Genomic DNA, 27929 nt, shown 5'->3' on the forward strand with positions numbered 1-27929 from the left:
TTATCCTCAGCACACCTTTAGAGGCAACATTTCACGAGCAACATGTCACAATTGGGGGACGGACAGTGTTTTTTTAACTTGGGAATCACTTCTAGGACTCTATTTTTGTGCTACTAAGCACGTATCATGAGAAGTTTTTTTGACGTAGAATCATCCGGTCCAACCTTCCTCTCGATATTCGTGCTTTCCGCCATATCATAATGTCCTCATGCCACGCAAAGGGAATTCGTAAAGCCGTAGAAGTGAGTGAGCCACAGCCGTGAAGCCATGGGCGAACTCAGCACCCAACCCTGGTGAGTTGAATCGCTTATTTCTTGCCAGCCTTGGCAGCGGACTTGGTGACCTGTGATTAAACATGTTAGATGATGAAGGCATGTGAGAGCGATGTGAGTTATATGAACGTACCTTGCCAGCGGTGCCAGCGGACTTGTCGACGGACTTGATGACACCGACGGCGACGGTCTGGCGCATATCACGGACGGCGAAACGTCCCAGAGGGGGGTAGTCGGTGAAGGCCTCAACGCACATGGGCTTGGAGGGAACCATCTTGACGATGGCGGCGTCACCAGACTTGATGAACTTGGGGTTGTTCTCAACAGACTTGCCGGTACGTCTGTCAATCTTCTCGAGGATCTCGGAGAACTTGCAGGCAATGTGGGCAGTGTGGCAGTCGAGAACAGGGGCGTATCCAGCACCGACCTGACCGGGGTGGTTAAGGACGATGACCTGGGCGTTGAAGGAAGCGGCACCCAGAGGGGGGTCGTTCTTGGAGTCACCGGCGACGTTGCCACGGCGGATATCCTTGACGGAGACGTTCTTCACGTTGAAACCAACGTTGTCACCGGGGAGACCCTCGGTAAGCTGCTCGTGGTGCATCTCAACGGACTTGACTTCAGTGGTGACGTTGGCAGGGGCGAAGGTGACGACCATGCCGGGCTTGAGGACACCAGTCTCGATACGGCCGACGGGCACAGTTCCAATACCACCGATCTTGTAGACATCCTGGAGGGGAAGACGGAGGGGCTTGTCGGTGGGACGCTTGGGGGTCTCGATGGCGTCAATGGCCTCAAGAAGGGTCTTGCCGGTGGACTTGCCAGCCTTGGTCTCCTTCTCCCAGCCCTTGTACCAGGGAGCGTTGGTGGTGGGGGCAAGCATGTTGTCGCCGTGGAAGCCGGAGATGGGGACGAAGGCAACGGTCTTGGGGTTGTAGCCGACCTTCTTGATGAAACCGGAGGTCTCCTTGATGATCTCCTCGAAGCGGGCCTCGGACCACTTGGTGGTGTCCATCTTGTTGATGGCGACGATGAGCTGCTTAACACCCAGGGTGTAGGCGAGAAGGGCGTGCTCACGGGTCTGGCCATCCTTGGAGATACCAGCCTCGAACTCACCAACACCGGCAGCGATAATGAGAATAGCGCAGTCGGCCTGGGAGGTACCGGTAATCATGTTCTTGATGAAGTCACGGTGACCGGGAGCGTCTGTCATGAGGCGTTAGTAAATGAAAATTTTTATGATATATGGCACTCGTCCCAAAAAAAAAAACCACCGGTAGGCGCTGATCTGGATGAGGCCGATGATGAAGTGAATAAACTTACCAATGACGGTGACATAGTACTTGGGAGTCTCGAACTTCCAGAGGGCAATGTCGATGGTGATACCACGCTCACGCTCGGCCTTGAGCTTGTCAAGAACCCACGCGTACTTGAAGGAACCCTTGCCCTGTGAGGTTATTAGCAATAATCATGAAATCGCTAGGCGGGGGCACTTAAGAGTTCAGCGGCCTCCTTCTCGAACTTCTCGATGGTACGCTTGTCGATACCACCGCACTGGTAGATCAAGTGACCAGTGGTGGTCGACTTGCCGGAATCGACGTGGCCGATAACGACGACGTTGATGTGGTTCTTCTCTTCCTTACCCATTTTGGCGGTGGGATGTGATCGAGTTATGTGTTTGAAAGGTAAAAGCTGAGCGCGGATTGTGGATTAGCTTTGATGTTCTCACGAGTTTGTCGTCGATGTCCGAGGCAATAGATGTAGAACAAATACTTACTGCACAGGTGATCCGTAAATTTGGATGCGGTATGTACGACGAAGAGCAGAAGAAGGAGGGAAAAGCTTTGCTTTGGTGGGCGAGCGAGGCTTTTGTATGTTGGTGAGTGAAAAAGTTGGGTAGTGGAGTGGGAGTGTGAGACGGTCAAGGTGGGTTGAGTAGAGGTGGGAGGGGGAGTGGGCTAGTCTCTGAAAATTTGCAGGGATGGAAAGGTAGGGAGGTGGGGTCGATTGGCTCTTGCCTGTCGAATTGCCCTAAGGTAGAATTTTTCACTCACAGGCGCAGTTTTTTTGTGGTTGACGGTTGTTTATTCAGGTGTATTTGGCCTGATGTTCTTAGCAGATCGTGGCCCATGGCCAAGTAGCGCGTTGTACCTTGGTTCAGTCTCGCCACGGCACGAACTAAGCGGGGCCGCCCAAGGCAGGTACGTATCGTATCACCCCTCCTTTAGTCTCTCTCCTGCGGCATGCGACGAGCGGTAAACCCCATACATAGTAGTTGCTATCCATGATTACCTAGTGCCAGCAGGATAAACTAGGTATCTGATGTGTAAATTTTTATATACGACATTATCCTCAACTCTGAAGCCTCCTATTGTGATATTGGCAAAGCATATTGCACATTGTACCAGGCTGCGCTGGGCCAGCAGCAGTCGAGGCAACGGGATGTATGGCATGTTGATGTCACAGGTAAGGGGGATGGAGGGGCACTCTGCATCTTTCACCGCGCTCTTCTCTGTCGCGGGGGCGCTGCAAACGATCCTAGCCTGTCGACCCCACCGTGGAAGCTCCAGGCCTCACTGCTGCAGATCCCGGTGATGTCAATTCGTCGAATCGCCAGCCCAGCTAGAGTAAAGAACAATAACAAACGCATTCATCACGATCAAATTTTCCCTCGGGCACTAGCTAGCCGCCTTCTTTTCTGAGGGAAGGAGGGGCAATATGGGACCTTCCTCCCGCTTGTTGTCGGGCCATTTCCCTTTTTTTTTTTTTTGTCGGCAGTCCACCTCGAGGCATCCCATCGACCACGCCTCCAGTGAGAGGTGCTTCTGTCTTTTCGTCCCATCCATACCATACCCATACCCATACCACACATACAGGCCAGACACAGAGACACACAGCGCCGTTTGGCACACACAAAAATTTTCACTAGAGGAGCGCTTTGTTCCTAGTGACCTCGATCTACTTTGCCAACGATAAGACACCCACAGCTTCGAACTCTGCCCCTCCACCCCGCCCAATCCCTGTCAGACACACAAGGTAGGTTGCCGCGCAGCCCAACCTGGGCTCCTCCTTGCCCCTCGACGACGCCCAGGTCTTTGGCCGTCAGACCGTCAGAGTGTGTGCCCAACCCTTCGTTCGGCATGAGTCACGTATCTGGCATTTTTTCTTGCACGGCTACAGCCTCCTCCTGCATACCTTTCGGTGCTTGGAGCCCCTTGGCCTTCATGGATTGGTTTTAGGGCCGTGGTCGCTGTCGCCGTTCCCATGGTCCATCCCACCTCGAAACCAAGGCTCCTCCGCGGGGCTTGTCCTTGTCTGCGTTGGTTTCCGTGGGAATTATCGACCATTGAGGGTGATTGCGATTCCTTCTTGCGTTGCTTGTATTATTTCTTCGGCGAAGGGAAGGTCTACCCAAACGGGCCCCGCGGTACCATATCTTTCTTACAACTGTCGGTGCATTGACTCCGAAAAGAATTATGGCTGATGCGGCTTCTGACGGGGTGCGGGGTTGGAAAAATCTGATCTCAGAGCAGAAGAGGACAAAAAGAAAAAAAAGTGTACGGACAAGGGTGCGCAACAGATCCTGGATCAAGGGTGACGTGCAGGTAAAGTACCTGCTGTACAACCCGTTCTAAGCGCCTGCGCCGCCATACAGGGCAATTATTACCATCCTCTCGCATTCTCGCTGAGCGAGCTTTCCTAGACAGCGAGGTAGTATCGCGGCTGCATGCATATTTGCCATCGCGTTGGCATCTTTCCCCAATATAAGTGAAATCCATCCGTATCGTGGCCAAATTCAAGCATGAACGTATGGACACGCGGTGCAGTGACACGTAGGAGGGGGCGCCGCCGACCACCCAAAAAAAAAAAAAAAAAAGATACAGAGAGAGAATGAGGGGTACCTACCCCTCCATGCTCTGCCATTGCGATAAGGGGCTGGACTCCGAGACATGAAAAAAATCCAACGTCACGTGATAAAGCTCTTCCTTCCTCCATGAATCTTGTTTAAACCAGCCATATCCCTCGCCAGTTTTCGCACAGGGTCGTCACGGGTGACTGCTCGCCTGTTTCTAATTTTCCTATTGGGACCAAGGACGATGGCAGTGGCGACAGACAACGTCGGAAAGCGCCGGCCACAGACCCAGAAGCAAGTCACATGACCTTGCTCAACGTCACCCCGAGACCCGCGGGGCAATCGACGACATTGGATGGCTCGCCGGCGAGTCGCTGAATGATTGCGAAATACAGCATTTCTATACTATGGACTTTGATCCCTTTCCCTTTCATTGGGCTAATGTAACAAGAAGGAAGTAGGGAGATTTCGGACGATTCGAGACGATTCGAACAACTACAATTTCGAAGCAGTCCACACCCCAGTTATGCAACTCTAGAGACACTATTTGGCTCTTGTCCAGACGACATTTCTTGACAGAACTTGTCTGGATAACAATGAGAGAACTCATTATCGATCCTCAGAAGACGACGTTCTGCACCTGTTGCTTGTGTGCCCGCAGAGTTGAGGGAAGGGCGATCTGCGAAATCCCCACACCCACTTACCGGCCTCGGGAGCTCGCGAGATGGTGTATAAATATGTCGCGTAGTTACTTTGTTGAGCTATCTGCAAGACTCCTGGATAGGGGCGTTCACACCTTGATCTGTGGAAAACTCCCCTCCACGCATCAAGCCATGTCGGGAAAGAGATCATTCTGTCCAACGACGACGTCTAGACCTTGTCTTCACGCGCGGACTGCTGTTTTCTTCGCAGTGTCTTCATCGCCCTTTTGGCAAGCTCAGCTAGAAATGAGGCTACATAATGGGGGGCCGTCGAAGGGGATGCATAACGATGGAGGATCATGAGGACGATGGATGGAAAAGAAGGTAAAATTCATGGTTCACAGAATCCCACTCTAAAGATGGTCGAGGAAGATGTCGTCAATGTCTTTATTTTCTTTTGCTCTTCCTACGATACCGTCAGCCGGAACCCCTGTGCGACTTCACGACGAATTTGAATCCCTCCACTCAGCATACTCTCGCATAGCTTTTAGTCTCCAAACCAGTGTTTGAATTCCTCTTTATCAGACAAGCCGCTCCTGCGGAATAGGATGTGGCATGTCTTCTCCGTCTATAAAAGAACGATTCGTGCGCGAGAGAAACACACTGCAAGCAATGTGGCAAAATACCAGCTTGGTCCAGTAATCATCTAGCATTTCTACTGCGGCCGTCAACCTTCAGCAACCCCCCGCTACGGGCCTGATGAAAGGAGCCATACGATGTCTTACGTAGGCACAAGTTTGCCAGTGAATAGGAGTCCCCATGACTATGTAAGAAATCTACCTAAGGTCTTATCCTTACGCCCGCCAACACTATGACTGTCGGGTTTGTTCTAGCAGTTCACCCCCTTTCGACTCGATCTCCATTGCATGTACCACGTCACCCAGCCATTTAAAGCCTTGGTATCGAGTCCTTTCAATCATCACTCGTACAAAAGCATCAAAATCGATCAAAACGTCCTAACTAGGGTTTGCTTTAGGTACATGACCACACGACAAGTTGTTCATTACAGCTTTACTAGAGAGAAACTTGGAACGAGGAAGCATGAGTTCGGGACCGAATCTCAGGTCAGGTTCGGCACCACCTCTGCCCGGTATTCTGTAAGGGAAGACGATGGCAGCTTGGCCCGGCAGCTGACATTGTGGAAAGAAGAATGCTTTGGTGCCCTTACATAGTAGTCGAGTAGGTGAGTGACCTGGTTCCAGAGCCTCGAACAGCCCTATCAAATCACGAGTCCAGTCTGCGCTGACGTGAACGACAAAAGAACCTTGGTCTGCCATGGTGTAGGTGTGGAACGTGTCCTGATAGACGACATGATGCTGACGTTCTCCCAACGTCGTTGGTAATCAGCGAAGAGGGCAATTAAAGCAAAGGAGCGCTTGCCTACTCCCACTTCTGGTTTGTAGCCACCTCAGTCAGGAACGATGAGGGCGAACTAGTAGCACAGGTGAGGAAACCTTTGCGTCCACCTCCTGCCTCATTCTCCAGCTGGAATACAACAGGCAGTAGCTATTCAAGCGACAGCCTTCTTTCCCAGGCAGTTCTTCGAAAGCCACTTCCAGTGTAGAATTTAGACTGGAAAGAGGTGATGTAAACCCCCCCCCCCCTAGTATACATCTCCACGAAACAACGGCAAATCCAACGACAAGGCATATTCTGCGTGCACCAAGCAATATTTCTGTCTGTCACATCAATCCCACATTTCTCTAAGGCCAAAGGGCATTACATCGAAAACAGCTTACATGTCGTCACTCTATATCAAGGGCCTTGCAACGATTCTCCCGGGAACGTACCAAGTAATGCTTGGCCTCACTCAGCGCAATGGGGTTCCCGTATGCTATCACTGTTTTTCTGAAGCTCGACTGGATTACTATTAATCATTTCCCTATCATGAAGGATACTATGGCATGCCTTCCAAGTCAGCTACCATTTCGAAAAGCTGGGGACGATCGCGAATGGGTCAACATCATCCCCTTTTGCCCGGGGTATCCGAGGCCGAAGACGTCATACGCGAATGGAATTCCCTACATGGATTTCTGGGAGAACGATATACGCGCGTTTGCTTACGAGCCTGTCCAAATCCCTTCCTCTTATCTCAGCGTTAAAATCCTTGTTATTCAAGATTTCGTCCCTGGAGTAGCCGAACACGATGCTCTAATTGCCCAACACCCTCCAGGCGTGGTGGGCATGTTCTTTTGCGGTGATATGGTCACGCACGAGGCATTTTCCGCGCACCCTCCCGAGATTCTCAGAGTCCGTGGTCCTGGCCGGGCTGTTGGGGGACATAATGGGCAAGTGATGGGGCCCCGTCTTATTCCTCTTCATTTCGTGAGGTATGGGATCCCGCCCGGGCAGAGGATCCGAACCATCGGTCCGAAGCTTTGATATCGCCCCTGAAGTGTATCAGACTGGCGATGGCGTTGATGCCTGTTCGTCTTGGTAAGCTACACTCTCGGGCTGATGGATCAGAATAACAAGCTGATAATGGTTGAGGCGGCCACGACTTTAGGGTCTCTAAGATAATCAGGACGCAAGAGAAACAAAGCCAAAGAAACGAAAACCTCGCAAACCAGCCGGGCTACGGTGTTTATCGATCCTGTAGCAGTCAGATGGATACATCAACAGAACACCAGGCTTCACAATTGTTCGGTCCCATAGCATTAGTCAAATCACATCCTGCATTTCCCAAGAACTTGTAAAGTCAGTGGGTCTACACTTCTCTGCATGCCAACTGGGATCATTGTAAACCCGAACAGCATCATATTGCGTATTCCAATACTCCCTTGCCAATTTTATCGTCCTACCAATGCAACTGCGGCGAGTAGTGCCAAGAATAGCAAGACGGCTTCCGACTAGCCCGTGCCACCGCTGGAAAGAGCTAGAGTCCTGTACTCGATATCACAAGCTCTCTGGCTCCTCAGGTTCTGAACGGGCTCGTCACCTTGTGCCATATCGGTAGTGAGCAAGACTCGCCTCCGAATTACTAGTTTCGCTCCTTGGTTTGCCAAAAAGTTGGTGGCAGACATACAAAGTGCCTTATCTTTGGGCTGAATTCGAGATTCATCGATTATCAGCATCGGATGGTTGACTGGGAGGTTCTCTAGTATTCTGATGATGGTCAGTACATGAGGTTGAGGACGCGCATCTGATCCATCTCGGAAGCTACATCCTCAGAATCATTCCATAATATCACTTCAAAATGAAGCCCTCCCTCTGTCTCAGTGGGTTTGCGGAGTTGTAATCGAATTTCCGAGACTTCTCGGGTATAGACAGCACTGGCGTTTGTCGAAAATGGAAGGTCTGCCTAATCCTGTGTTTTTGTTTGATAGGACTTTGTAGCTTTTATCTGAGTTTCTGCAGGTGGCGGCTAAAGGTGACTGCGTGAAGCAACTTTGCCTGCGTTCATGTTGGAATCAATCAACCTTCATTTGAGGTCTTTGATGTCTCAACCGCAGACCTTTATCTCTCCACCAAAAGTCTCTCCCACACACATCGACATAATCATCATTCACAAAAACTGTCTTCCCAGTTTTACCTAACACGTTCATGATGTCGCACTCCTCTGGCCAATCCTCCTTGGGATCACCCCCTACCAAGGAGAACCCCATCATCACCGTGGACATCGCTCCCCGAGTGGCCGTCGAACTCAAGGACGACTGGACCGAGGCCAGGGCCAACTCTGCCTTCCTGCTCCATCCCACCACGAAGCCCTTCCGCCCCCTCAGCAAGGGTGCCGCGGCCCTGGCGACCTTGAACCAGAAGCCCAAGGGCCCCGCCGGCAACCCCCTCATCACCATCAAGCCCGTCCAGATGACCGAGGACGGCCTCGCGTACATGCTTCACGGCATCGACGAGGAGCTCGACATCCCGGCCCAGTTCCTCCGCATCGGTATCCGCATCGTCAAGGACTTTGGCCCTGGCGTCCCCGAGTTCGACAACATGACCCCCAAGACCAGCACCCACGCCGCTCGGTCCAAGAACCACTCCTTCAAGGCCGGCGACATGGCTGTTTGCGACCACTTTGCCATCAACATTCCCGAAATCATCAAGATCAAGAAGCTCAAATCCAACATAAACTCGGGCTATGATGTTTCCAATGTCGAGCACTCCATTCCTTGCGACTTTGTTCAGTACGGCTTGCAAATGGGGGGCCCCATTACTGTTAAGAGCAACTTCAGTACCTGGTAATGTGTTTGCGATCGCGTGTTCAGTGAGTGATGTTGTTTATTTGACACAGACACGGCTATTCTCTAACTTGTGCCTGCTAGATGTATACCCTCACTGGACCTGCGATCCGAGATTCGACCAGAGCCACGATCAGGCTAAGAAATTGGATTTTAGCATCTTTTTTCCCAGAAGGTTGTCGGAAGGATACATGCAGTCAAGCAAATCCAGGGGCGATACGGGTTCTGAATTCAGATGGATGTGATTCACTTGGGAATACACTGCTGAATACTACTCGTCTCTGAAGTATACTTTGTGAGCTGATTCATGTGTGCCCTGTTTTCCATCTGTATTCATCATCACAACTCACTGGCAACCCTTCGGTACTGCCAGTTCTTCATAAGCAATTCGAGAATTTTCCTCCGCATCCATCCTTCCGAACGGCAGAAAGGGATACATTCATCAACAGCCTACACGCTCATTCTATTACCTACCTCGCTCGATACGCAGAAGGCCCCTGCCAAAATCAAAGCTTGGAAGGAACGATCGAGCCTTTCAAAAGAACTTATTCTCCGAGCAACTTCATTTCCAGCTTCTAGATTCCGCCACTACAATCCGGCCAACTTGCAGCCACGGCCAATCAAAGCACAACACCCACTCCCATCATGGCGACCGAGAAGCTTGTTGCCGTCCAGCTGAAGGAGGACTGGACACGGGAGAAAGCATCGCTCGCATTTACCTTCCATCCCAGCACTCAAATGTTTCGAGAAGTCAAGAAGAACACCATGGCGTGGCTCCATATTGGCCAGAAGACCGACGGGCACCATGGGAAAGAGTGGGTTACCATCACACCCCTCAGGATGACACCTGATGGGCTCATCGATATGTTCCCTGGCGATCATCCCGGCGTCAATGTTCCATTTCAGATTCTTTGTATCGCACTCCGCGTCAACAAGTTTTGGGGGAACGGCGATCCCGCATTTTCTAGGGCCAATCGCATCTACCGCACGTCGGTCTTCCTCGAGAACACAATGCTGATGTGCGAGAACCTGAGCACCCCTTTACCAGATCTGATCGTGGTAAAGAGAGTTACTTTCAATATCCGGGAAGGCTTTACAATATCACCCACCTCCCACATGATTCACCGCAACTATGTGGACTTTGGCTATCAAAAGGCCGATAACTACCTCAACAATCGCACCAGCGTGAAGCGGAGCGCAAGTCAGATGAACTAGGTTCTCGTTCATGCTGTACAAGGAATATGGTTTTCCCTGTGGAGATCCGTACAGCCGATGGAATCATAGCTCTGGTAAGTCTGATTCGACTGCGCACCGGAGGCTTCCGATCTAACGCCTGAAATTTACAGCGGTGACTGGAGATTTGAGGGGCTACTGAGACTTGACCCACGGTAGCTACGGATGAGGCGAAGCGGGTCGGTGCAGAGGGTTAACAGGACGGGACGAGTGATCAAGGAGAATCAACAACCTTTGGGAGGGTTTCAGTCTATAGAAAATACAGAGAATCGCCGGGAGTATCAAACGAAACCACAATATGCCTCCCACCTGTGAACGCCAAATCCTGCATCCGATTCTACACAGGAAATCATTCCGATCCCTCCTTGTCTCCCGATTCCTTGTCCCCCTTTGATCCCTTAATCTTGTCCCAAACCTTTCCAAACTTGTCCTTGAGCCAGTCCCAAACTCCAATCATGGCTTCCTTGCCCTTCTCTATGGCATCTTCATCGGCTTCGTCGCTCTCTTCATCATCATCTCCTTTCTCGTCATCGTTCGACGCCGGCGCAGTGGCCGTCGGCTGGGGAACGGGGTCCACCTGGATGGCCTTGTCGGTGTTTGTCGGCTGTTCCGCCGGTGGTGCGCTGGGAGAAGCCGGGACTTGGGTTGTGTTGTACGGAGGCACAGGGTCCTCGGGTTCTGGGGGCGTGTCCTCGGACTTGTGAGTACCCAGAGTAGTGAGTGGCAGACGCAAAGTGCCGTTGTTGGGCTCAGGAATGAGACCGACGGAATCGCACAAAATGTTGTACACATTGATGTTTTCTACTGACGTTAGTCGGAATTCATGGCATCATATAAGATGTAGGGGGGGGTTCAATTACGGAAGTTGTCGATCTGGCTGTTTGGCGGATGAGGGAAAGCGGGCCCGCGGGCAATGAAGATGGCACGCATGAGAGGATGCTCATGATCATATCCATGCAAACCCCGAGGGTTATAGACCGTACCGTCCTTTAGCGCCTTTTCCACATCCATCTCGTCCCTCGTAACGATGGCCCATCCAGTCTTGGGCACGATCCACAGGGGCGCGATGCGCCTGTTCTTTGAAAAGTGGTAGCGCTCGGGCATGTTGACATCGCGGAGATAGACCTCAAAGTTGGGGTTTGTCTTGGACTTTTCGACCAAGACATCGTATAGCCCTTGGAGATCGTCGGGGTTCTTCGGCCGGAGACCATATAGCGGCCAGCCGTCGGTGTGCTCAATCTTTGAGGTGTCGACGAGATCCTCGAGCTGCAACAGCCGTGTCGTATCCGTCGTGGCCATGCCATGGTCGGATACAACGATGACGTTGACAATGTGGGTCAGGTTGCGCTGCTCGAGAGCCAGGAAGAGCTGATCCATCATGGCGTCGGCTGACTCGATAGAGACGCGGATCTCCGTGCTATTCGGCCCATATCTATGGCCGTCCGCGTCGACGTTGGGGACATACGCAGCAATGAGCTGAGGCCGCATGTCTTCAACCTTGGCAGTCTTGTCCTCCATGCCCGGCTTGTCGAGAAACTCGAGGATCCTGCTGACCTTATTGTCGAGGACCTCCTTCCCGTTGAACTTGTCCAAAAAGGTCGGCTCAACGCCGAGGATGTGCGCCTCACTACCCGGCCACATGTGGATCGCGGAACGGATACCCTGCCTCTCGGCCGTCACCCAGAAAGGCTCTCCGCTCCACCACTTCGCATCGAGACTTCGCACCGGATCGGTATAGTAGAACTCGGCCTGCATGTCCGGGTCCCAGAACGTGTTTCCGACAATACCGTGGCTCTCGGGATGAAGACCGGTCGCCAGCGTGTAGTGATTCGGGAACGTGACAGACGGGAAGGCCGGGAGCATGTACTTTGGCGAAACGCCCTCCTTGATAAAAGCGTTCAACCTCGGTGTAATTCCGCGCTGCAAAAAGTCGGCGCGGAAGCCGTCCAGACTGATGATGATGGTCGTCGGCGCGAACAGTGCGGTGCCGTTGCTGACGAACTCGGCCTTGTGCGCCGACTTCCTGCCCAATGATAGCTTCCACGCCACCAGAACGAGGATCGCGAAGCCGACGGCTATCATACTGTGTATGACCAGCCATCGGCGCCAGCTCCTCCGCTTATCGCTCTTCGCGTTGGTCACCATCTTCAGCCTTTGCCGGTCGAGTTCGTCGCTGTCGTCTCTTTCGCTGCTGTCGCCGGTCGAGCTTCCCTCCTTCATGGCCCCTTCTTCCATCTCGTACATGAGCTCGCCATCCTCGCCGTACGTTGCCTTCTCCAGCAGACGGTCCTTTTTCTGTTTCCTTCTCGTGCGGCGCTGTTGGCGTCTGTCCTTTTCGTTGAGGAGATTCTCGGACGAGCCATCCTTGGACCCGGGTCGCTGTCCATCGGGGCCTCGGCCGAAAAGCTTCAGGGGGTTCGTGACAGCGAGACCAGATCCTCGGCGCTGCAGCTCCTTCTTTTTGCGCGTCTCTTCAACCAGCGTTTCGATCTCCTCTTCTTCCATGAAGACTAGACTGTCGGCGGCGCGCAGCTCGCGGCTGTTCCGCGCGCGCAGTTGCAATTGGTCATCGTCGCTGTCGCTGTCCTGGTCGCTTCGGCTGTGGAGGGATGAGGCGTCGTCGTCGTACGTATCGGGGGCGAGGAGGCTTGCGTTATCGCGGCCCGCCCGGGACTTTGCGCTGGGACGGCGTATCGACATGGTTTGACGGGATGCCGGAGGGCAAAGACAGGTCGTTCTAGGTCATGGACCGTGAGTCTTGTGAGACGTAGCCTCTTTGTTGACTAATGCCGAGCCGAACAATTCTTCCCCTAATTTCTTTGGATCTCAAAGTCGCAACTAGGCTCGAACCCCTGTGACTGACCACCTCACCTTGATGGCACCCTATCTTATCGCAGCGATAGAGTCACGTGGCACCCCGCTTGGCTGCATCCCCCGTACCTTATTCAGGGTCCATTTCTCGGCCTGTCACTGGCCCGTCAGTCTGGAAACGGGACTGAGCACGGCGTGGCTCCGGTCCGCATGATCCACTTAGCGCACAGGCTAAAAAGAGCTCTAATTATTCGAATCTCGGGCCCGTCTTCTTCGGGCCAAATCATTGAGACAACGTTGACAATATGCTTCCGCCAGCTCATTCTATGGATTCTGTCCGTTAGCCTCATTCGTCTCTGCATGCTTCGGAACGAAAAGAGTATCAATCATTAGGCTTGACTTACAAGTGTACATATTGGCGTGAGTGTGATACGTTGAATGCCGATGGATCCCGCGGTCCGGTTTGCACTCAGGATGCTATCGACTCTGTCCCTCTCCAGGCCCCTCATAGAGTGAGACTCCCTGTCAGACGGAGAATACCGCTACTTTATTAGAAATGATCGAGCTGAGATACGCGCTAGTCATTTCGTGCATTCAACAAATGTCCTACTGTCTCCAATTACAGCGACGAAGTAGGGTAGGAGAGCTGAACAAGCCCCTGCTCGGCAGTATCGGCATCCTTGCGTGCCGTGGTGATAATGGCGCTCTGCATCGCATTCCTCATACAAGGCTTGTCTCGAAAGGAGGAATATGGCCACAAACGCGTCCCAGTAAAGACAGAGGGCTTGACTCCGAGATTATTGCCCGGAAAGCCTACTAATGCTTGAAAGTTGCAGGGTAACACTGAGGTACGAGTCCTGAGTTGGGAATGCGACCTCCAGTTGAGGCGGCCTGTCGCATCTAGACCGCTGAATGTATACGGTGAGAGGCCTTAACAGTCGACAAGAATCAGTCGTTCGTGCCACAAGCCGACGCCGCCCAGGAAGACGCGGAAGCTGTGCTCATGCTGATTGGCAGCCTTGGCTGAAGAAGCAATTTTGTACACGCTCACTCTCCTCCTTCTGTCTCACATCCCTCGTCTTGTGATTCCGTAGGTCCTGAAAATCTGAACCATAGGTAAACTGGTGCGGCTGGAAGGTCCTCTCAGGGTCTCCGAGGTACTGTCCCCCCGAACGGTTGTGGTGGCATCCTGCTCTCGACTTTAATGTAATGGATGTCGACGTTCCGTCGCTTCGATATTCTTCTCGGTAAGCTTGTGAGCGATCATAATTGGAAAGGATCTTTATCTGGAGCATCTCGAATAGTCACATACTTCAATTACAGATTGCAATTCTGCAAGACGCCACTAGGTCGTCGCCGTCTTTCAAGCTTTTTGCTACTTCAAGACACCAACCTTGATGCCAAGCCTCGCCGGCATGCCGCGGCGCCATGCACCGATTCCCCTCCTTGAACACCAGCATCGTATTTCGGACGCCCTCTTGGAGTCGCGACGACGGGAGCCCGACGAGTGCGTCCAGTCCAATCATTCGCTGCAATCCCCGCAATGAGGTCTTTCGGCGCTTCTCCGATGACGCGGCAGAAGACGAGGGCGGAGTCGACCGGACGACGTTTGAGTGAGTTTGATCAAAACGGTGGCCATCTACTGAAGATGCGGGCCCTTCCGGCGGAAGACCCGCATCGGCCTCGGCGATCTCGCGGTGAGCGCTTGTTGACGTGTCTTGCAGAAAAGCCGAGACAGCGTACAAGAACGCCGTGAAGTCTCTTCAGTCACATCTTGACAAGGAGGAGGTCGCGACAGTCTTACCGAAAGGCACCGCCGGCAAGCACAGTGACCCCAAATCAGAACTTCACCGGATTGCTTGGGACATACAAAGGACCAAGGAGGCGAGGCTAGGGGAGGGAAAGACTAAGAAACTGATTGAGTGTTTGGATCACTACCACGGAGTCTTTGATATTCTGTCGCAGGCAGAGTTCTCAGGTCTACCGTTGATCTGGGGCGGTCTGAAGTTTGTACTCCTGGTAGGCGCTTCCCGCTCCCACCGAGACGACAGTCTTACTTACAAGGGCCAGGTAACGAAGAACAATTCCAACGTCCTCTCCAAAGTAGTCGATGTGATGATCGACATTGGGCGGGATCTGGAAAGGATACGAGGGTATACTGCATTGTATCCGACTCCACGGATGCTTGAGTTCTCGGCCGAATTGTACGCGGCGATTGTTGAGTTTCTGGAAAAGGTTATTAAAGATGTGAAGAATGCAGAAAAGAATATTTTCAGTATGTTGTCCTACGAGCTAGCCGAGCTTTCCAGTCACTAAACAAACCACAGAGCGCGCGATGACGACCTTCCTACAGCCCTTTGAGATCCGCTACGGAGAACTTGTGGCGAAGATGAAGAAAACACAAAGGCATATCCGCGAGGACGCAGAGCTATGTTTCCACGTTAGACAGGCAATGACGAACCACGCAATAGACAGATACCGGACGGTACTGCCGCTTCAAAGGCAGGCGATGCACCAAGCCTTTAAATGTAAGCAAGGAACTTTTAGGAGAGAAGAAAGGTCCGCTGACATGAGTAGCCGTCGCCGAAAGCCCGACAGCAGATCTGTTTCAAGCGATACGGAAGAATTTGTTCAAGAATTTCGAAGTCCAAGCCGGATTCCACCAGGAATTGCAGGCCACTTACGAGGTCACGACATCAAAGGCGTGGATCGAGTGGTTCAGGATGGAGCAGAAATACGTCCCCTCGGGATACTCCCAGGAGACAAAAGTGATACAGGCAGAGTGCGACGCCCCCGATCCGCAGCATGCTTTGGTCTGGAAGAAACAGCAACGCAAATTCGCGTCGCATGTCCCGTCGGCGTACTTGATCTGGACGCGCGGCATGACTGCACAGTCGGCGATAGCATCGCTCGTGGACCAGATACTAGTGCAGAAGACGGAGGTCATGATAGACGCCGGGATTGACTTGGATCAATTCAAGGAGGCCAACAACAACGTGGCATCTCTGTGGAAATTCTTCCTCTACCTTACAAGGGTTCTCGGAGGTTGCATGGTTTACATCACCATCGGATCTGTCGGCGAACAGGAGTTTGCCATCGTTGGTAAGTTCGTTCGAATGGCGAAGAGCTGGAAGGGACCGCCTATCAACGTGACGCTCATTCATCCGTTCAACGATAACTTTGCAAGGACGGATGACGTCGTAAACCTTGACGACAAGTACGATGTACACCCGCGACTCACGACGACGGACGCGATGCACCACGTGCTGCTTTTGGAAACCAATCCCCAGCGGAAGATCTCGGACACGATCCGGAGCCTTTTGTGGGAGACCGTCTGGCGAGAGGTGCGGTACGCCGTCATTGGCATCGCACTCACACAGGTCATAGAGAAGGTACATCTCGCAGCTGAGAAGGTCACCCGGGAAGCGCCGGTCAGAGGCACATCGTCTCTATCAGATGCGGATATCAATCGATGGGTCGCTGTGGTCGGAAGGTGGACGGCAGCCACCTGGTCCATGAACAGCATGCGAGAGCAGATCCAGCGGCACATTGACATTGTCGACATTCATCTCCCGCCTGAAAGGAAGAAGAGGCTGGAGAGCAAATTAAGTTTGCTGGTTTTTGAGCAAGACGCGGAACTCGGCTCGCAACTTACGTTTGCGCAACGGGAGGCAATATGGGTCGACGTCCAGGAAGCCATCAAGCCTGGGACAGCTGAAATGTTTTGCACCAAGATAGAGGAGCTTGTGGCCGCGTTACTTGAAGACTACCGTAACGAAGGTTCAGGGGGAGAGGGAGAAGTGAAGGGCCTCCCTTTCCCTGTCGTTGATGCATTGTTTGGGAAGTGCGGGCGTTGGAAAGATTCATTCTCTGAGGATCCGGACTTGGTTGCTGATGGGATGACGAAGGCCATTGAAATCGGGTTTGTGGGTCTAATTCAAGCACTAGCATTGCAAGAGATAGAAGAAGAAGAATAGAAGGATGTCTACATCCAGATCAGACACGTATGAGGACATCTGTCATATTGAACCTAATGAGACGATCATCATTCATCTATCAATATTTCCCCTGAGCTATTTAGCACCACGCATAGTACTCATTATCCTCCCACACAACCTCTCCTTCGCCCTTCCACCGCAGACTGGGAATGCTGCCATCGAGTCTCTCGTCAAAGACGACCCTCACGGCACCCTCCGTCCGATCACTCACCCTCTTCGCCGAAGCCGAGACGCCCTCGTCGGGGTTCCAGACCAGCACCTTTGCAAGTCCCCATTGGGCGGCCTCAATCACCGCGGTCTGCAGCAGCGCAGTGACATCCGCCTCGGGGTCGCCGGCCACGCGGAGGACCTTGAGCTTCTTCTCGCGGAAGTCGTGGTCCCAATACACCCACGCCTTGCCGTCGACGGTGGCCGCCCCGCGATGCGCCACCTCGCGGCCGGCGAGCTCCTTGGCCATGAAGCCGTCCCGCGTAAAGTGCCAGAGCATCTGCTCGCCCGAAGGCGCAAAGGCAACGTGCGTCTTTCCGTCCTCGGGCAGGCTGGCGAGCTTCTTCTTCAGGAGGTCGACGTCCTTGTCGCAGTAGGCGGTGACCTCGGTCTCCTCGAGGTACCGTACACCCTCGGGCTTGCGCAGGACTGAAGGGTCGTCGGGGATGAGCGAGACTTGCAGCGACGGGTAGACGGCCCAACCGAGGCGAGCATAGTACGTGGTGCCGATGTCGCTGTAGAGCGCGCTGACCTTGGAATCGGTGTCCATGGCCTCCTTCAGGCGGTTCATCAGCAGCGTGGCCATGCCGTGGCTGCGGTGGGTCGGGTTGGTGTACACGGAGGCGATGGCGTAGGCCTTTTCCTCGTGGAGCGTTGGAGAGGAGGGGTCGCGGACAAGCAGGGTCTTGGCGGTTGCTTCGCAGGATGAGATGATGTGCTCTGGGTTGGCCGGGTCGAAGAGGACGTAGTAGTTGCAGTGAGATGAGAGGGCCGTCTTTGAGAGCGCGAGCTCGCGGGCCATGTAGTTCTCGAGGGGCATCGGAGGGGCCCATGAGACGCCGTTTAGGCGCCATGCAGCCTCACGCTGGGCAGGCGTTGCGGAGGCGAACTTGACGTCCTTTTCCGACTCATGTTGGGTCACGATGAGATCAGACATGTTAGGCTGCGCGGGTGAAAGTGAACGAGTTCAGGTGAAGGATGAATCTAAAGATGAAGAGTTGAGGTTGCTTTCAGGCGGGTAAGATGAGGTTGTCGCAATGGCTCGGTGACCTGTGTTTCAGCTAGGACACCAACACTCAGACTTTCAGAAGATGACCGAGGGCCCGACTTTTGAACCGCCTTATGAGGAGTAAGGCAAATGCCTATCTGAGGTAGTGGATGCAGGTGAAGCTGAAAAATACTTGACTTGACGTGGGGGGCCGCACGGCAGATTCGCGGGTTCTCTGGATGGCAATGGGCTGTGTGGGACATCCCACAGCGGGGTTAGCGAGTGGCCCCCCCTTCCCCAGGTCTGGCTAGAGCCACGCCCTTGCCTGGATTGGTGATCCCACCACCACTGCGAATGCGGGAAATCATCGTTACAACGGTCACAAATGACAACTCACTTCCATCCTCCAGGCACAGCAATGTGGCTTGTTTGCGCCTCGCCAAGTTGAACAATGGCCTCGCTAAATCTCAACAATGACCATACCATGTGAGAATCCGGCCACAGAGGCTCATAGCGTATCTATGGTACGTAAGCAAGTACTTCAGGTATGTCGATGCTGGCTCTGTAATAAGGTAGAGAAAAGCTGACCGCTGTTCGAAGCTGGCTTCCTAGGTGAGCCTGTCGACTTGAGGTCAAAGACCGGGCCCGGAGCCGGAGTGGGGCCGTGTGCCACAGCCGACTATGGCAGGGCTTACCTTAACAAAAAATGCCCGTGGTCTAGAGGCAAGAGAAGACAGAGATCAAGGCATACTGGAGGACCGGAGTAATTATGGCTGGTTTTTTTTTTTTTTTTTCCTTGACAAGCGGGCTATTCTCTAGCCATCACCTGGATCTAAATACTGCTTGGATCTGTGTGCCTCCCAGCCACATTTATTCCTTGCAGAAACTTCAAAGCCGTTGATTTCGCTTAACTGTTTTCCCATACAAATTCTTCGAAAGATCTTACGTTGATACCCTAGGCTGTAACTGTGCTAAGCTGTGAGACTCGGAAAGACTAACAGAATTTAGTGACAATCATGGTGGAATTGGGTGTCGTTCGGATAGGCTCGCTCGTGAGATAAGTAAGCTTTCTGGTTTGGGGGTCGCGCCACTTGTACCAAGCCTCTCGCATCCTGGATCTACAGGACAAACTGTTAGTACAAGATCGGGTGTGGAGACGCACATGGACAGACTTACACTTGACCAGGCGTGAAGGAGAGGTCCTCGGAACTGGAACTTTCGTCAGCATTGCTGCTCACACTATATAAACTCTGACGATCACTTTCAACATACCATGCCGAGTACATCATATAATTCTTTATCAGATCATGACCGGGGAGCTGGGGGCACGTATCCTTGGGCTCGCAGTGCTGGCTGACGTATGTTGCCTGCGGCGTGTCGGGTATACTGTCCCCGTCGAGGGATTTGCAGCCTCCCTGGAACGGGTGAAGAAGCCCCAAGAAGTGTCCCACCTCGTGGACTATGGCCTTTCTGGACAGGAAGTGTTTCAGGCCCCAGTACCCGAGGACAACGCCGTCCATGGCCAACGCGCGCTCATCAGTGTAGGTTGACAGGATCCAAGGAAAGACGGCGTACCCGAGGGTACCGCGGTCCAACTTTGGCACGACGTACACGTTCAGTGTCTCGGCTCCGCCGATGCGGAGACCTTCCTTCATGTCCAGGGTCTGCCTAAATTTGCGTTCAGAGTGGTTGACGTTGACATATTCGTCGCCGGCGACCTGGTATGTCTCGATAGGGCCGAAGAAGATGCCGTGCTGCGAGTATCCCTCGGCGAGGGCGTCTTCGATTTGTAAGAGGGCAGAATTCTAAGGGGATAACCCAAGTCAGTCAATGTGTGTGAAAGAAGACTTTGAAATCCTGTAACATTTGGTCCATAAGATAGTGAGTGATGGGATAGTTACTTCTTTGAGCTCCCCTCGCTGTTCTTCCGTTCCGACCAAGAAGATATTGACGGGAATCTTTATGGGGTTCTTGCGGCCAATCGGATTCTCTGTATCCAAAGAGCGTTTAGAGAGTGCCTCGAGAGCGACCAAGTCGTCTTCTCCCCCGAGATGATCGTTGCCCTCGTCCGTGCCGCACCAATGGTACTGGCTCGATCTGGTAGTTCCAACGCTGATAGTAGGACGTTGAGATGGCTGGGCAAGTGCGACGCTGGCTAGGGACGCGATGCCCAAAAGGTGCAATGTCCAATTCTGGCAAATCATGATGTGCGTGAACCGATGGGATGTCGCTGGCAACTTGTCCACCTGTTGCGGGCGTTGTTGAAGAAAATGAGCTTCGGTACGCTATTAGAAGCAAGCCTGGCTGGCACAAGGAAATGTTGCAAGATTTCGGTACTGCGGGATCCTCATGATCGTAGATAAATATATTGGAAATTTTCTCCGCTACCTTGTTAAGCAAGAGTCTAAATGATGGAAAGCAACGAGCAATACGCAGAGGTTACCAGCCGTTGCGGAAAAGAATCCATAGCCCTGGAAACTCAACCCGAACCATAGCAACCAACCCTTGTGGTCTATCGTTCTTGAGAACCTTGTTGCAAGCTGTATTTCAACCCTCAGGGTCTCGTCATGTTATCCCCCAAGAGCCACAGTGTTCAGTTACTCTCGGCTCGTGCTTAAGTCCTCTCAGTCTCTGAACAGTGTACAGCAGAAGCCAGGACTATCCCAAGCCGACCAACGTTCAGGCCAGGGTGCCTCTCCTGGAGTTCCAAGGGGCTGAGATCTATTTTGAACTATAGTTCAAAGAGTGTATGCAGCTGCCTGAGGATTAAGGCTTAGCGTATAGTTGTTTCGGTGTCATACTCTGGGTGGCTGCCACTGGTCCGGATAACCGACCGAAGACGGACGGTGATCACATGGTATATAAGCATGACCAGGCAATGTAAGCATCTAGGCCAATATGAGACCGCTGGAAAATCCGTGCAATTGGTGATGGGCAGAAGCGCTAAAATGATTCGCAATAGTCGTCGTAATAGGGTAGAGGGGGATCAGCAAAATGCTGACGCCAGCCCGAAAGTCGAAAATCCTTCCGTGTGCTGATGTGACGAGCGTGTTTTGAATGACGAGTTGATTCGTGTGTATCCGCAGAAACAAAATCAAGCCTTCTTCAAAAGACGCTTGAGAAGATTCTTGCTTGATGATGACGAACCTGTATCAACCCGTATGAGCAATCTTTGTCTAATAGGGCCTTCTCGAGGTACAAGCCAGAGGCCCGACGAAGCATGAACTGCAAGACAAGAAACGAGACGACTTACCAGCGATGTCACCATTGGCCTCATTCTTCTCCTTGGACATGACTGGAACGCCATCCTTGTCGACGAGAGTTGACTCTGAGGACATGGCACCAACGGTGGCCCGCGGTGCCGGAGCAGGCTGGCGGGGCCGGCGAGGCATGGCAGACGCCTGCATGTGGGGAATGACAAAAGCTGATTCGTAGAAGGAGCCGGACATTGTGTTGTTCGTTGTTTTGTTGTTGCTTGTCTCGCTGCTGTCTGTCTTGTCTCTGAGGATGGCCTTGAGGTACTCTTGAGATTCGATGGAACTCATATGGAATTCTAGAATGGAGCTGTAGTTGGATTGACGGCTCTTTGAAGTATTGCCAGAGAATTTGTAATCACTTGTAGTAAATAAATGTCTTGCTCGATTCTATACGGTCTATATCTCAGGTTCGAGGAAGGAGGTCATGGGCCGGCTTATATATATATCAAGAGCCTGATGTTGATTTCCAATGCAAACGCGGCTTCGGCAGGGCCAGTCTCATGTTGACTCACGAAGGGCACAAATACATGACCAAAGTACATGGCATCATGTCAAAGGGCGCGGCTATGAGTCCTAGGGAAAAAATAGGACCATTTGGTACAAGTCTTGTCAATGCTAGTGTCTGTTTTCGACGAGGGTAAGACGGGGGGATCGCTGCCGAAGTGGAGGTCCTGTCGGCTGTCCGACCCGGGAGGTTGATTCCTAAAACCAATCACGCCTCGTTCCCAATCCTCGGGCTGAATGTTGCATGGGCTGGTTGGTGAGCCCCATGGCGGGGAGGCTTGAACGGCCAATCGTTTCGGGTTAGACCTGCGCGACCAGTCACTTTGAAGTTTTGAAGTTCGAGTATGTTCGGTCAGTCGAGTCGGGCTAGAGGGCGGAGGATTCAATGTGAGAATTTAGTAAGCCGACCGCTCCAAAGGGTACCAGCGGCCAAGGAGTGCCCACTTCCGAAGCCGACCCCACTGTCTCCGAAGCCGAAGCCGAGTTCTTCAGTCACCAACTTCATGCGGTCAACAGCCTACAGCTGAGCTGACGATGTGTTGATGGGATTTCCAATCTACTTACCGAAGTTTCGCTTACGAATCGAAAGCTCTATTGTCCAACCTTGTAAAAAGGGGACCATAGTGGACTTTTGATTACTTGAGGAAAAGTAAGAATTCTTGTCCCCCACCCTCCATATGGATTCAACGCAAACACCACCCCGGCTCTTATTCCGAAAGAACGGACGGCCGCAGGCATGTGAGCCGTGCCGGAAACGCAAAGTCGCCTGCGATCACGCACAACCCATATGCAATAGATGCAGAAAGTCGAAGCGTCCCGGTGAGGTGTGCGAGTACATCCTCGGCGACGGTCCAGCGGCCTCAAGAGAAGCTCCGAGACAGACTCGGCTCGGGGAGCAACGGCGTGCTTCAAGGGCGCCGTCCTTTCCCCTGACTTCGACATATCAGTCTACAGCAACAACCGCATCTCAACCCGGTCCGGCGCCCGCGGCGATTTCGCGGACGGCGTCAACGGCTACGGCCACAACATCGCCCGCGACATCCACGACCAGGCACCGCCCCTCCATCCCCGCAAGCCTCCCTACCAGCCCGGACTCGGTCAGCACGGGAGCCACCCCGGCAGTCACACCAGCAGTCCTCGGCATCGGCTACCTCGGCTTTACCTCCTTCTGCGGTATCTACGAAGAGACCCGGTCCAGCTTGAAGCAGCTCCAGCCGTGCGGCGCGGCCCCCATCGGCGAGATCGGGAGCGCCGCCTACTATGGGCTCGAATGCTCCCCGCCCCTGACGAGCCAGGCGCTGGAGACGTGCCTGACTATTTTCCGCCACATCCCGGATCGCGAGACGGGGCTTAAGCTGTTTGAGAGCCATAAGAACCCGAGCGACGGGTGGATCCGCGTGGCTGCAAAACGCATGATTGTATCGCTGTACGACACGTTTCCGCAGTACTTTGAGGCCTCCTCCTCCTCCTCCTCCTCCGAACATGGACGCCCAGATGATGCTCAGCTCACCGCGCTCGCCCGCACCGTCTGCGGAAATACTGCAAAGCGCGTGTCTGAGGAGGAGTCTGACCCGGCCAAGTGGCTGGCGCAGTTCACCGGCACCAACTTGCGGTGGGAGTCACTGGGAGTGATGTTTGCATACTGGGAGCTGGCGGCTCGTTATCTCGGGCCGTACCGGCCGGACGTCGGTTCCCGGTTCCAGTGTGTGGAAGAGGGAACAAAGTTGGTAATGCAGTATAGATACTGCCTCGGCGCTTGTATAGAGTTGACCAAGGCTGCTGGTAGCGGAGGGAACACGCTGCTCCTTTTCATGTGTTCGAAGCGAACCATTATCGAGTCGCTCTTCTCGGGCGATGCTAGTAAGTGATGATCCATGCCTGAGTTTGGAAGGCCGATTTCATTTCCGTACACCGACGAGACATTAGCGTGAAACTCGAGGGGAAACACCGATTGATCTCTTTATATCTCTAGGCTTCGCCTGTTGGCAGCTCCACGCAGAAACAGTAGCCCTTTCCACGTTCCTAGGCTTCCATGACGAGGTCGCGGCGGCGCCGGGAGCAGCCTACAAGCCGACCATCTGCTCCGAGATCAAGCGCAAGCTCTTCTGCTACATCTTTTACGTGGACAAGGTCCTAGCCTCGTTCGCCGGCCGACCGCCCCTCATCAGCCGCCGATACGCGCGCACGCCGCCGCCCCTGGACCTGAAGGACGACCACCTCCTCTCCGACGAGGCCTCGCTGGCGCGCCACGTGGCTGCGCTCGACGCGAACGGGTGGAACACCGAAGGTGGGCTCTACTCGACCACCATCGTCCGGGCCCGGGTGATGCTGGCCCATATCCGAGACGAATTATTCGAGATTGCGCTCGGCCAGGGTTCCGTGACGCTGGTGGAAACGTTGTTGTAAGTTGGCGCATGTGTCAGCTGCTACACAACCGATTTGAGAGTAAGGATCAGTTACTGACTTTTTGGGGGGGCTTGCTTTAGAGAAATCAAAGAACGACAACTCCGGACCGTTGCTGGGTTCCCTGAGATTATGACTTTCAAAGAAGAGGACATCCAAAACAGGAACCTCGAGGTTTCGTTGCTGTACACTCGACTTATCATAAAGCTGGAGCACCTCCAAAACATGTTCTTCATCGAACGGCTGCTTGCAAAAAGAGGCCACGACGACGGCGCCTTACTTTCCGTGAGCTTTGAGATGGTTTCCAAAACCCTCATGTTCTGGACCAATATGGACCGCCTGTCTTGCATGAACGGAGACTTTGAATGGCTTGTACGCATCCCTCCCCCTCCCCCCCTTTTCAATTCTCTCACACAACCTGCCATACCCGAGGGATTCTGGGCATGAAAGCTGACACAACACCAAGGTGATGGCCTACGCGGCCCCGGGAGGCGGCATCCTCTGCCTCGAGCTCCTGAAGCCCACGCTCCACGGCGGCCACCACCCGCAGAACCCAAAAGTGTCGCGGTCGAGCATCATCCAGAAGCTGAGCCTACTCGTCGGGTTCCTGGACTGGGTAAGCCCCACGGCGCCCAACGGCGACCTCTGCGCAGACTGCAAGGTCATCATCCAGCGCGTCCTCGACCAGGCGCTCAACAGCCCCCCGGCGTCGGCCTCCTCCGCCGAAGACGGCGCGATGCCCGGGATGTTGGATATCCCAATGGACTGGGATTTCTCCACGCAGCTTGATTTCAACTTTGATTTGCTTGATACGTTTGATTGGTTGCGTCCGGAGATATCTTCAAGTCAGCAGTCGTCGTAGTGGGCTCATCGAAGGGGCAGATCTGATGAGTTGTCGATGGGGCCGGGATCATGGCATCGAGAACCCCTTTGCGCGAGACGACACTCCTCACCATATTTGATTGGTTTGAGATGAGAGAAGCAAGGCCACATCATGGTGTGCGTAGAACACTGCATGTGTCCGAGATGTGAGCATTGTCACCGGACTTTTGGCAACACCATCGGGAAACGAATGCTGAAGGAAAGGCAGAACGCCATGGAATGAAATACCCTGAAGAATAAACGAATAACCAGTTTTGAAGTGGTGCGTCCATCATATTAACCAAACAAATGCTCCCATGCCCGCCCGATTCATTCAATTCATACACAATAAACCTAGCAAACCCACGGTTGCACAGCTGGCCAGAAAATAAAGTAAATCAAAGCCAAGACAAGCCCAAAAGACAAGACGGCAACCTCCTCTGAGCCAAAGTGGAACCCGTACCGCACATTATCCAACGACTTGTTCCCCGGCGACTGGCTCTGCGGCTTCAAGATGCCGTCGAAGCCCCTGGCCCAGGGGACCTCCAGACCGCGGTCGTCGAGGATCTGCTCGGCCGTGATCTTGGCGCCGGCCATGACGATGGGCACGCCGGTGCCGGGGTGCGTGCTGGCGCCGACAAAGTACGCATTCTCCAGGCCCTCGGCGCGCGTGCGTGGGCGGAAGGCGAGGACGTTGAAGATGCCGTGCGTGAGGCCCAGGATGGCGCCCTTGTCGAGGTTGAACTTGTCCTCCCACGTCAGGGGCGTGTTGACAATCTCGTGCGTGATGGAGTCGGTCAGCGGCGCGCAGCCCGTCCTGGCGCTGACAATCTCCACGACGGCGGCGCGGGCGCGGGCGACGATGTCGTCCCAGTGCTTCGGGTCCTTTGTCAGACCTCCCTGCCCGTCGCCCTTGGACTCGGTCAGGTGGCCGACGGGGATGAGGACGATGACGGTGTCCTTTCCTTCGGGGGCTGCCGAGGGATCGATCCTGCTGGGGACGTTGACGTAAAAGCTGGGTTGTTCGGGGAGTGAGTGGCGCTTGAAGATTGCGTCAAAGGACTCCTGGTACTCCTCGGCGAGGAAAATGTTGTGGACGGACAGCTCGGGGATCTTGCGGTCCATGCACCAGTAAAAGGAGATGGAGCTGCAGCTGGCCTCCCTCTTGCGCAGGGATTTTGTGTAATCCGTGATGGTCGGCGTCTTTGGGAGGAGGTTGCCGTAGGCGTAGACGAGGTCGGCGTTGACAATGACGACGTCCGCCGTGAGGGACTCACCCGTTTCGAGCTCCACCCCCGTCGCCTTCTTGCCGTCCGTCAGGACGCGCGATACCGGCGTGTTGAGGCGGTAGTTGACGCCCAGGCGCTCGCCAATGCGCACCAGCGCCGCGACGACCTGGTGGAAGCCGCCGCGGGGGTACCAAATGCCCTCGGCATACTCGGTGTACTGGAGCAGGGAATACGTCGCCGGGGCGTCAAAGGGCGACATACCCATGTACATGACGGCGAACGTGAACACCCGCCGCAGCCTCTCGGTCCAGAAGTACCTACTCGCGCGGCTCCAGATGCTCTCCAGCGGGTGCAGGTTCACGACGTGCCTCACGAATCCGGGCCTCGCCAGGTCCAGAAACTTGCCAAAATTCCGGTGCAGCACGTCCTTGACGGAGATCTCGTAGTGCGTATGGGCCTCCCTGAGCCACTTGAGGTATCTCTCAAAGCCGTCTTTGCCCTCCCAGCGCTCGATCTGAGTCTTCATGGCGGCGAGGTCGGACGAGTGCTGGAAGAGCTCGCCGTCGTGGAACCAGATGTTGTAGTTTGTCTCGCAGCGCAGCAGGTCGACGCCGGCGTCGGCGAGGGTGGTGTCCAGGTCCCGGAAGGTCTCGTGGAAGAGCTGGGGGAGGAGGAAGAGGGACGGCCCTTGGTCGAAGCGGTGGCCGTCGTGGTGCATGAGGGAGCAGCGGCCGCCCGTGAAGGAGTTCTTCTCGAGGACGGTGACAGAGAAGCCTGCCTTTGCGAGGCGGGCGGCGAGGGCTACGCCGCCGGCGCCTGCGCCAACGACGATGGCCGTCTTGGGCTTCTCGCCGAGTTGAGGCATTGCTTATGAAGTGAGTGGAATTATACGAAAAGTATCTACTACAAAAAATGAGATAGATGGCTGGGTGACGGGTAGTAAGTGATGGTCGTAAGATTGTACAGATAAGGTTGAGTACCCAATGAGTCTATCACCAACTCACAGCACAATGGGAGATTTTGAGAGGCAGGCAGAAAGCTGGTGAAAGAGAACTTGATTAACATTCATACCAGAATAATTGTCCCGTCATTCCAACAAGCATGTGAAGAGAGGCGCGGCGGCCAGTCGTCCCTCGCATGCCATGGGATCCACAAAAGCAACGGGTGCAGGGGGTGGAAGGAAATCGCACGAGAATGGGCTCCGCACCGGCCGGTTCGGGGCAGAGTCCAGAGAGTGATGACACCTCGACTTCGGAGGAGGCTCCTGGCTGGCGAACGTTGCAGAGACAAGACGGGCGGACGGCGCACAAACTTCACCCCAATTTTTATTCTTTTGGACTATGATTACCTTGTACCTTGGGTACCTAGTCTGTGGCGGGCAAAGCAAGGGACAATGCTGCATGGAGCTCACGCGGCACGTACAAGCTAGGT

The 27929-nt window shown here is 53.8% G+C and overlaps 12 protein-coding genes across 12 annotated transcripts; 5 read left to right on the forward strand and 7 right to left on the reverse strand.

Annotated features, from left to right (window-relative positions):
- Positions 1-307: 307 nt before the first annotated feature.
- CORC01_01251 (translation elongation factor EF-1 alpha) lies at positions 308-1919 on the reverse strand (the record flags this gene model as incomplete). The annotated part of the gene is made up of 4 exons (XM_022612907.1): positions 308-343; positions 406-1478; positions 1596-1719; positions 1872-1919. 4 exons carry the CDS (start codon positions 1917-1919, stop codon positions 308-310), a joined length of 1281 nt encoding a protein of 426 aa, XP_022480668.1.
- Positions 1920-5782: 3863 nt separating this feature from the next.
- Positions 5783-6103, reverse strand: CORC01_01252 (uncharacterized protein; the record flags this gene model as incomplete). Its single annotated transcript, XM_022612908.1, has 1 exon — positions 5783-6103. The coding sequence occupies one exon, from the start codon at positions 6101-6103 to the stop codon at positions 5783-5785; it is 321 nt and encodes a 106-aa protein (XP_022480669.1).
- A 610-nt stretch (positions 6104-6713) lies between these two features.
- CORC01_01253 (uncharacterized protein) lies at positions 6714-7208 on the forward strand (the record flags this gene model as incomplete). Its single annotated transcript, XM_022612909.1, has 1 exon — positions 6714-7208. The coding sequence occupies one exon, from the start codon at positions 6714-6716 to the stop codon at positions 7206-7208; it is 495 nt and encodes a 164-aa protein (XP_022480670.1).
- A 1161-nt stretch (positions 7209-8369) lies between these two features.
- Positions 8370-9011, forward strand: CORC01_01254 (uncharacterized protein; the record flags this gene model as incomplete). Its single annotated transcript, XM_022612910.1, has 1 exon — positions 8370-9011. One exon carries the CDS (start codon positions 8370-8372, stop codon positions 9009-9011), a length of 642 nt encoding a protein of 213 aa, XP_022480671.1.
- Positions 9012-9652: 641 nt separating this feature from the next.
- CORC01_01255 (uncharacterized protein) lies at positions 9653-10222 on the forward strand (the record flags this gene model as incomplete). Its single annotated transcript, XM_022612911.1, has 1 exon — positions 9653-10222. The coding sequence occupies one exon, from the start codon at positions 9653-9655 to the stop codon at positions 10220-10222; it is 570 nt and encodes a 189-aa protein (XP_022480672.1).
- A 367-nt stretch (positions 10223-10589) lies between these two features.
- CORC01_01256 (type I phosphodiesterase/nucleotide pyrophosphatase) lies at positions 10590-12940 on the reverse strand (the record flags this gene model as incomplete). The annotated part of the gene is made up of 2 exons (XM_022612912.1): positions 10590-11041; positions 11101-12940. 2 exons carry the CDS (start codon positions 12938-12940, stop codon positions 10590-10592), a joined length of 2292 nt encoding a protein of 763 aa, XP_022480673.1.
- A 1539-nt stretch (positions 12941-14479) lies between these two features.
- On the forward strand, positions 14480-17028 carry CORC01_01257 (uncharacterized protein; the record flags this gene model as incomplete). Its single annotated transcript, XM_022612913.1, has 4 exons — positions 14480-14664; positions 14776-15326; positions 15379-15579; positions 15629-17028. The coding sequence occupies 4 exons, from the start codon at positions 14480-14482 to the stop codon at positions 17026-17028; spliced, it is 2337 nt and encodes a 778-aa protein (XP_022480674.1).
- A 100-nt stretch (positions 17029-17128) lies between these two features.
- CORC01_01258 (uncharacterized protein) lies at positions 17129-18193 on the reverse strand (the record flags this gene model as incomplete). The annotated part of the gene is made up of 1 exon (XM_022612914.1): positions 17129-18193. One exon carries the CDS (start codon positions 18191-18193, stop codon positions 17129-17131), a length of 1065 nt encoding a protein of 354 aa, XP_022480675.1.
- Positions 18194-19238: 1045 nt separating this feature from the next.
- CORC01_01259 (metalloprotease 1) lies at positions 19239-20448 on the reverse strand (the record flags this gene model as incomplete). The annotated part of the gene is made up of 4 exons (XM_022612915.1): positions 19239-19362; positions 19421-19453; positions 19517-20049; positions 20146-20448. The coding sequence occupies 4 exons, from the start codon at positions 20446-20448 to the stop codon at positions 19239-19241; spliced, it is 993 nt and encodes a 330-aa protein (XP_022480676.1).
- Positions 20449-21338: 890 nt separating this feature from the next.
- Positions 21339-21789, reverse strand: CORC01_01260 (uncharacterized protein; the record flags this gene model as incomplete). Its single annotated transcript, XM_022612916.1, has 2 exons — positions 21339-21391; positions 21498-21789. The coding sequence occupies 2 exons, from the start codon at positions 21787-21789 to the stop codon at positions 21339-21341; spliced, it is 345 nt and encodes a 114-aa protein (XP_022480677.1).
- Positions 21790-22682: 893 nt separating this feature from the next.
- On the forward strand, positions 22683-25270 carry CORC01_01261 (fungal specific transcription factor domain-containing protein; the record flags this gene model as incomplete). Its single annotated transcript, XM_022612917.1, has 4 exons — positions 22683-23865; positions 23978-24407; positions 24492-24780; positions 24875-25270. The coding sequence occupies 4 exons, from the start codon at positions 22683-22685 to the stop codon at positions 25268-25270; spliced, it is 2298 nt and encodes a 765-aa protein (XP_022480678.1).
- A 353-nt stretch (positions 25271-25623) lies between these two features.
- Positions 25624-27363, reverse strand: CORC01_01262 (phytoene desaturase; the record flags this gene model as incomplete). Its single annotated transcript, XM_022612918.1, has 1 exon — positions 25624-27363. One exon carries the CDS (start codon positions 27361-27363, stop codon positions 25624-25626), a length of 1740 nt encoding a protein of 579 aa, XP_022480679.1.
- Between the last annotated feature and the right edge of the window lie 566 nt (positions 27364-27929).

This window comes from Colletotrichum orchidophilum (genome assembly GCF_001831195.1).
Source record: "Colletotrichum orchidophilum strain IMI 309357 chromosome Unknown Scaffold_6.1, whole genome shotgun sequence".
Classification (NCBI taxonomy): Eukaryota; Fungi; Ascomycota; class Sordariomycetes; order Glomerellales; family Glomerellaceae; genus Colletotrichum; species Colletotrichum orchidophilum.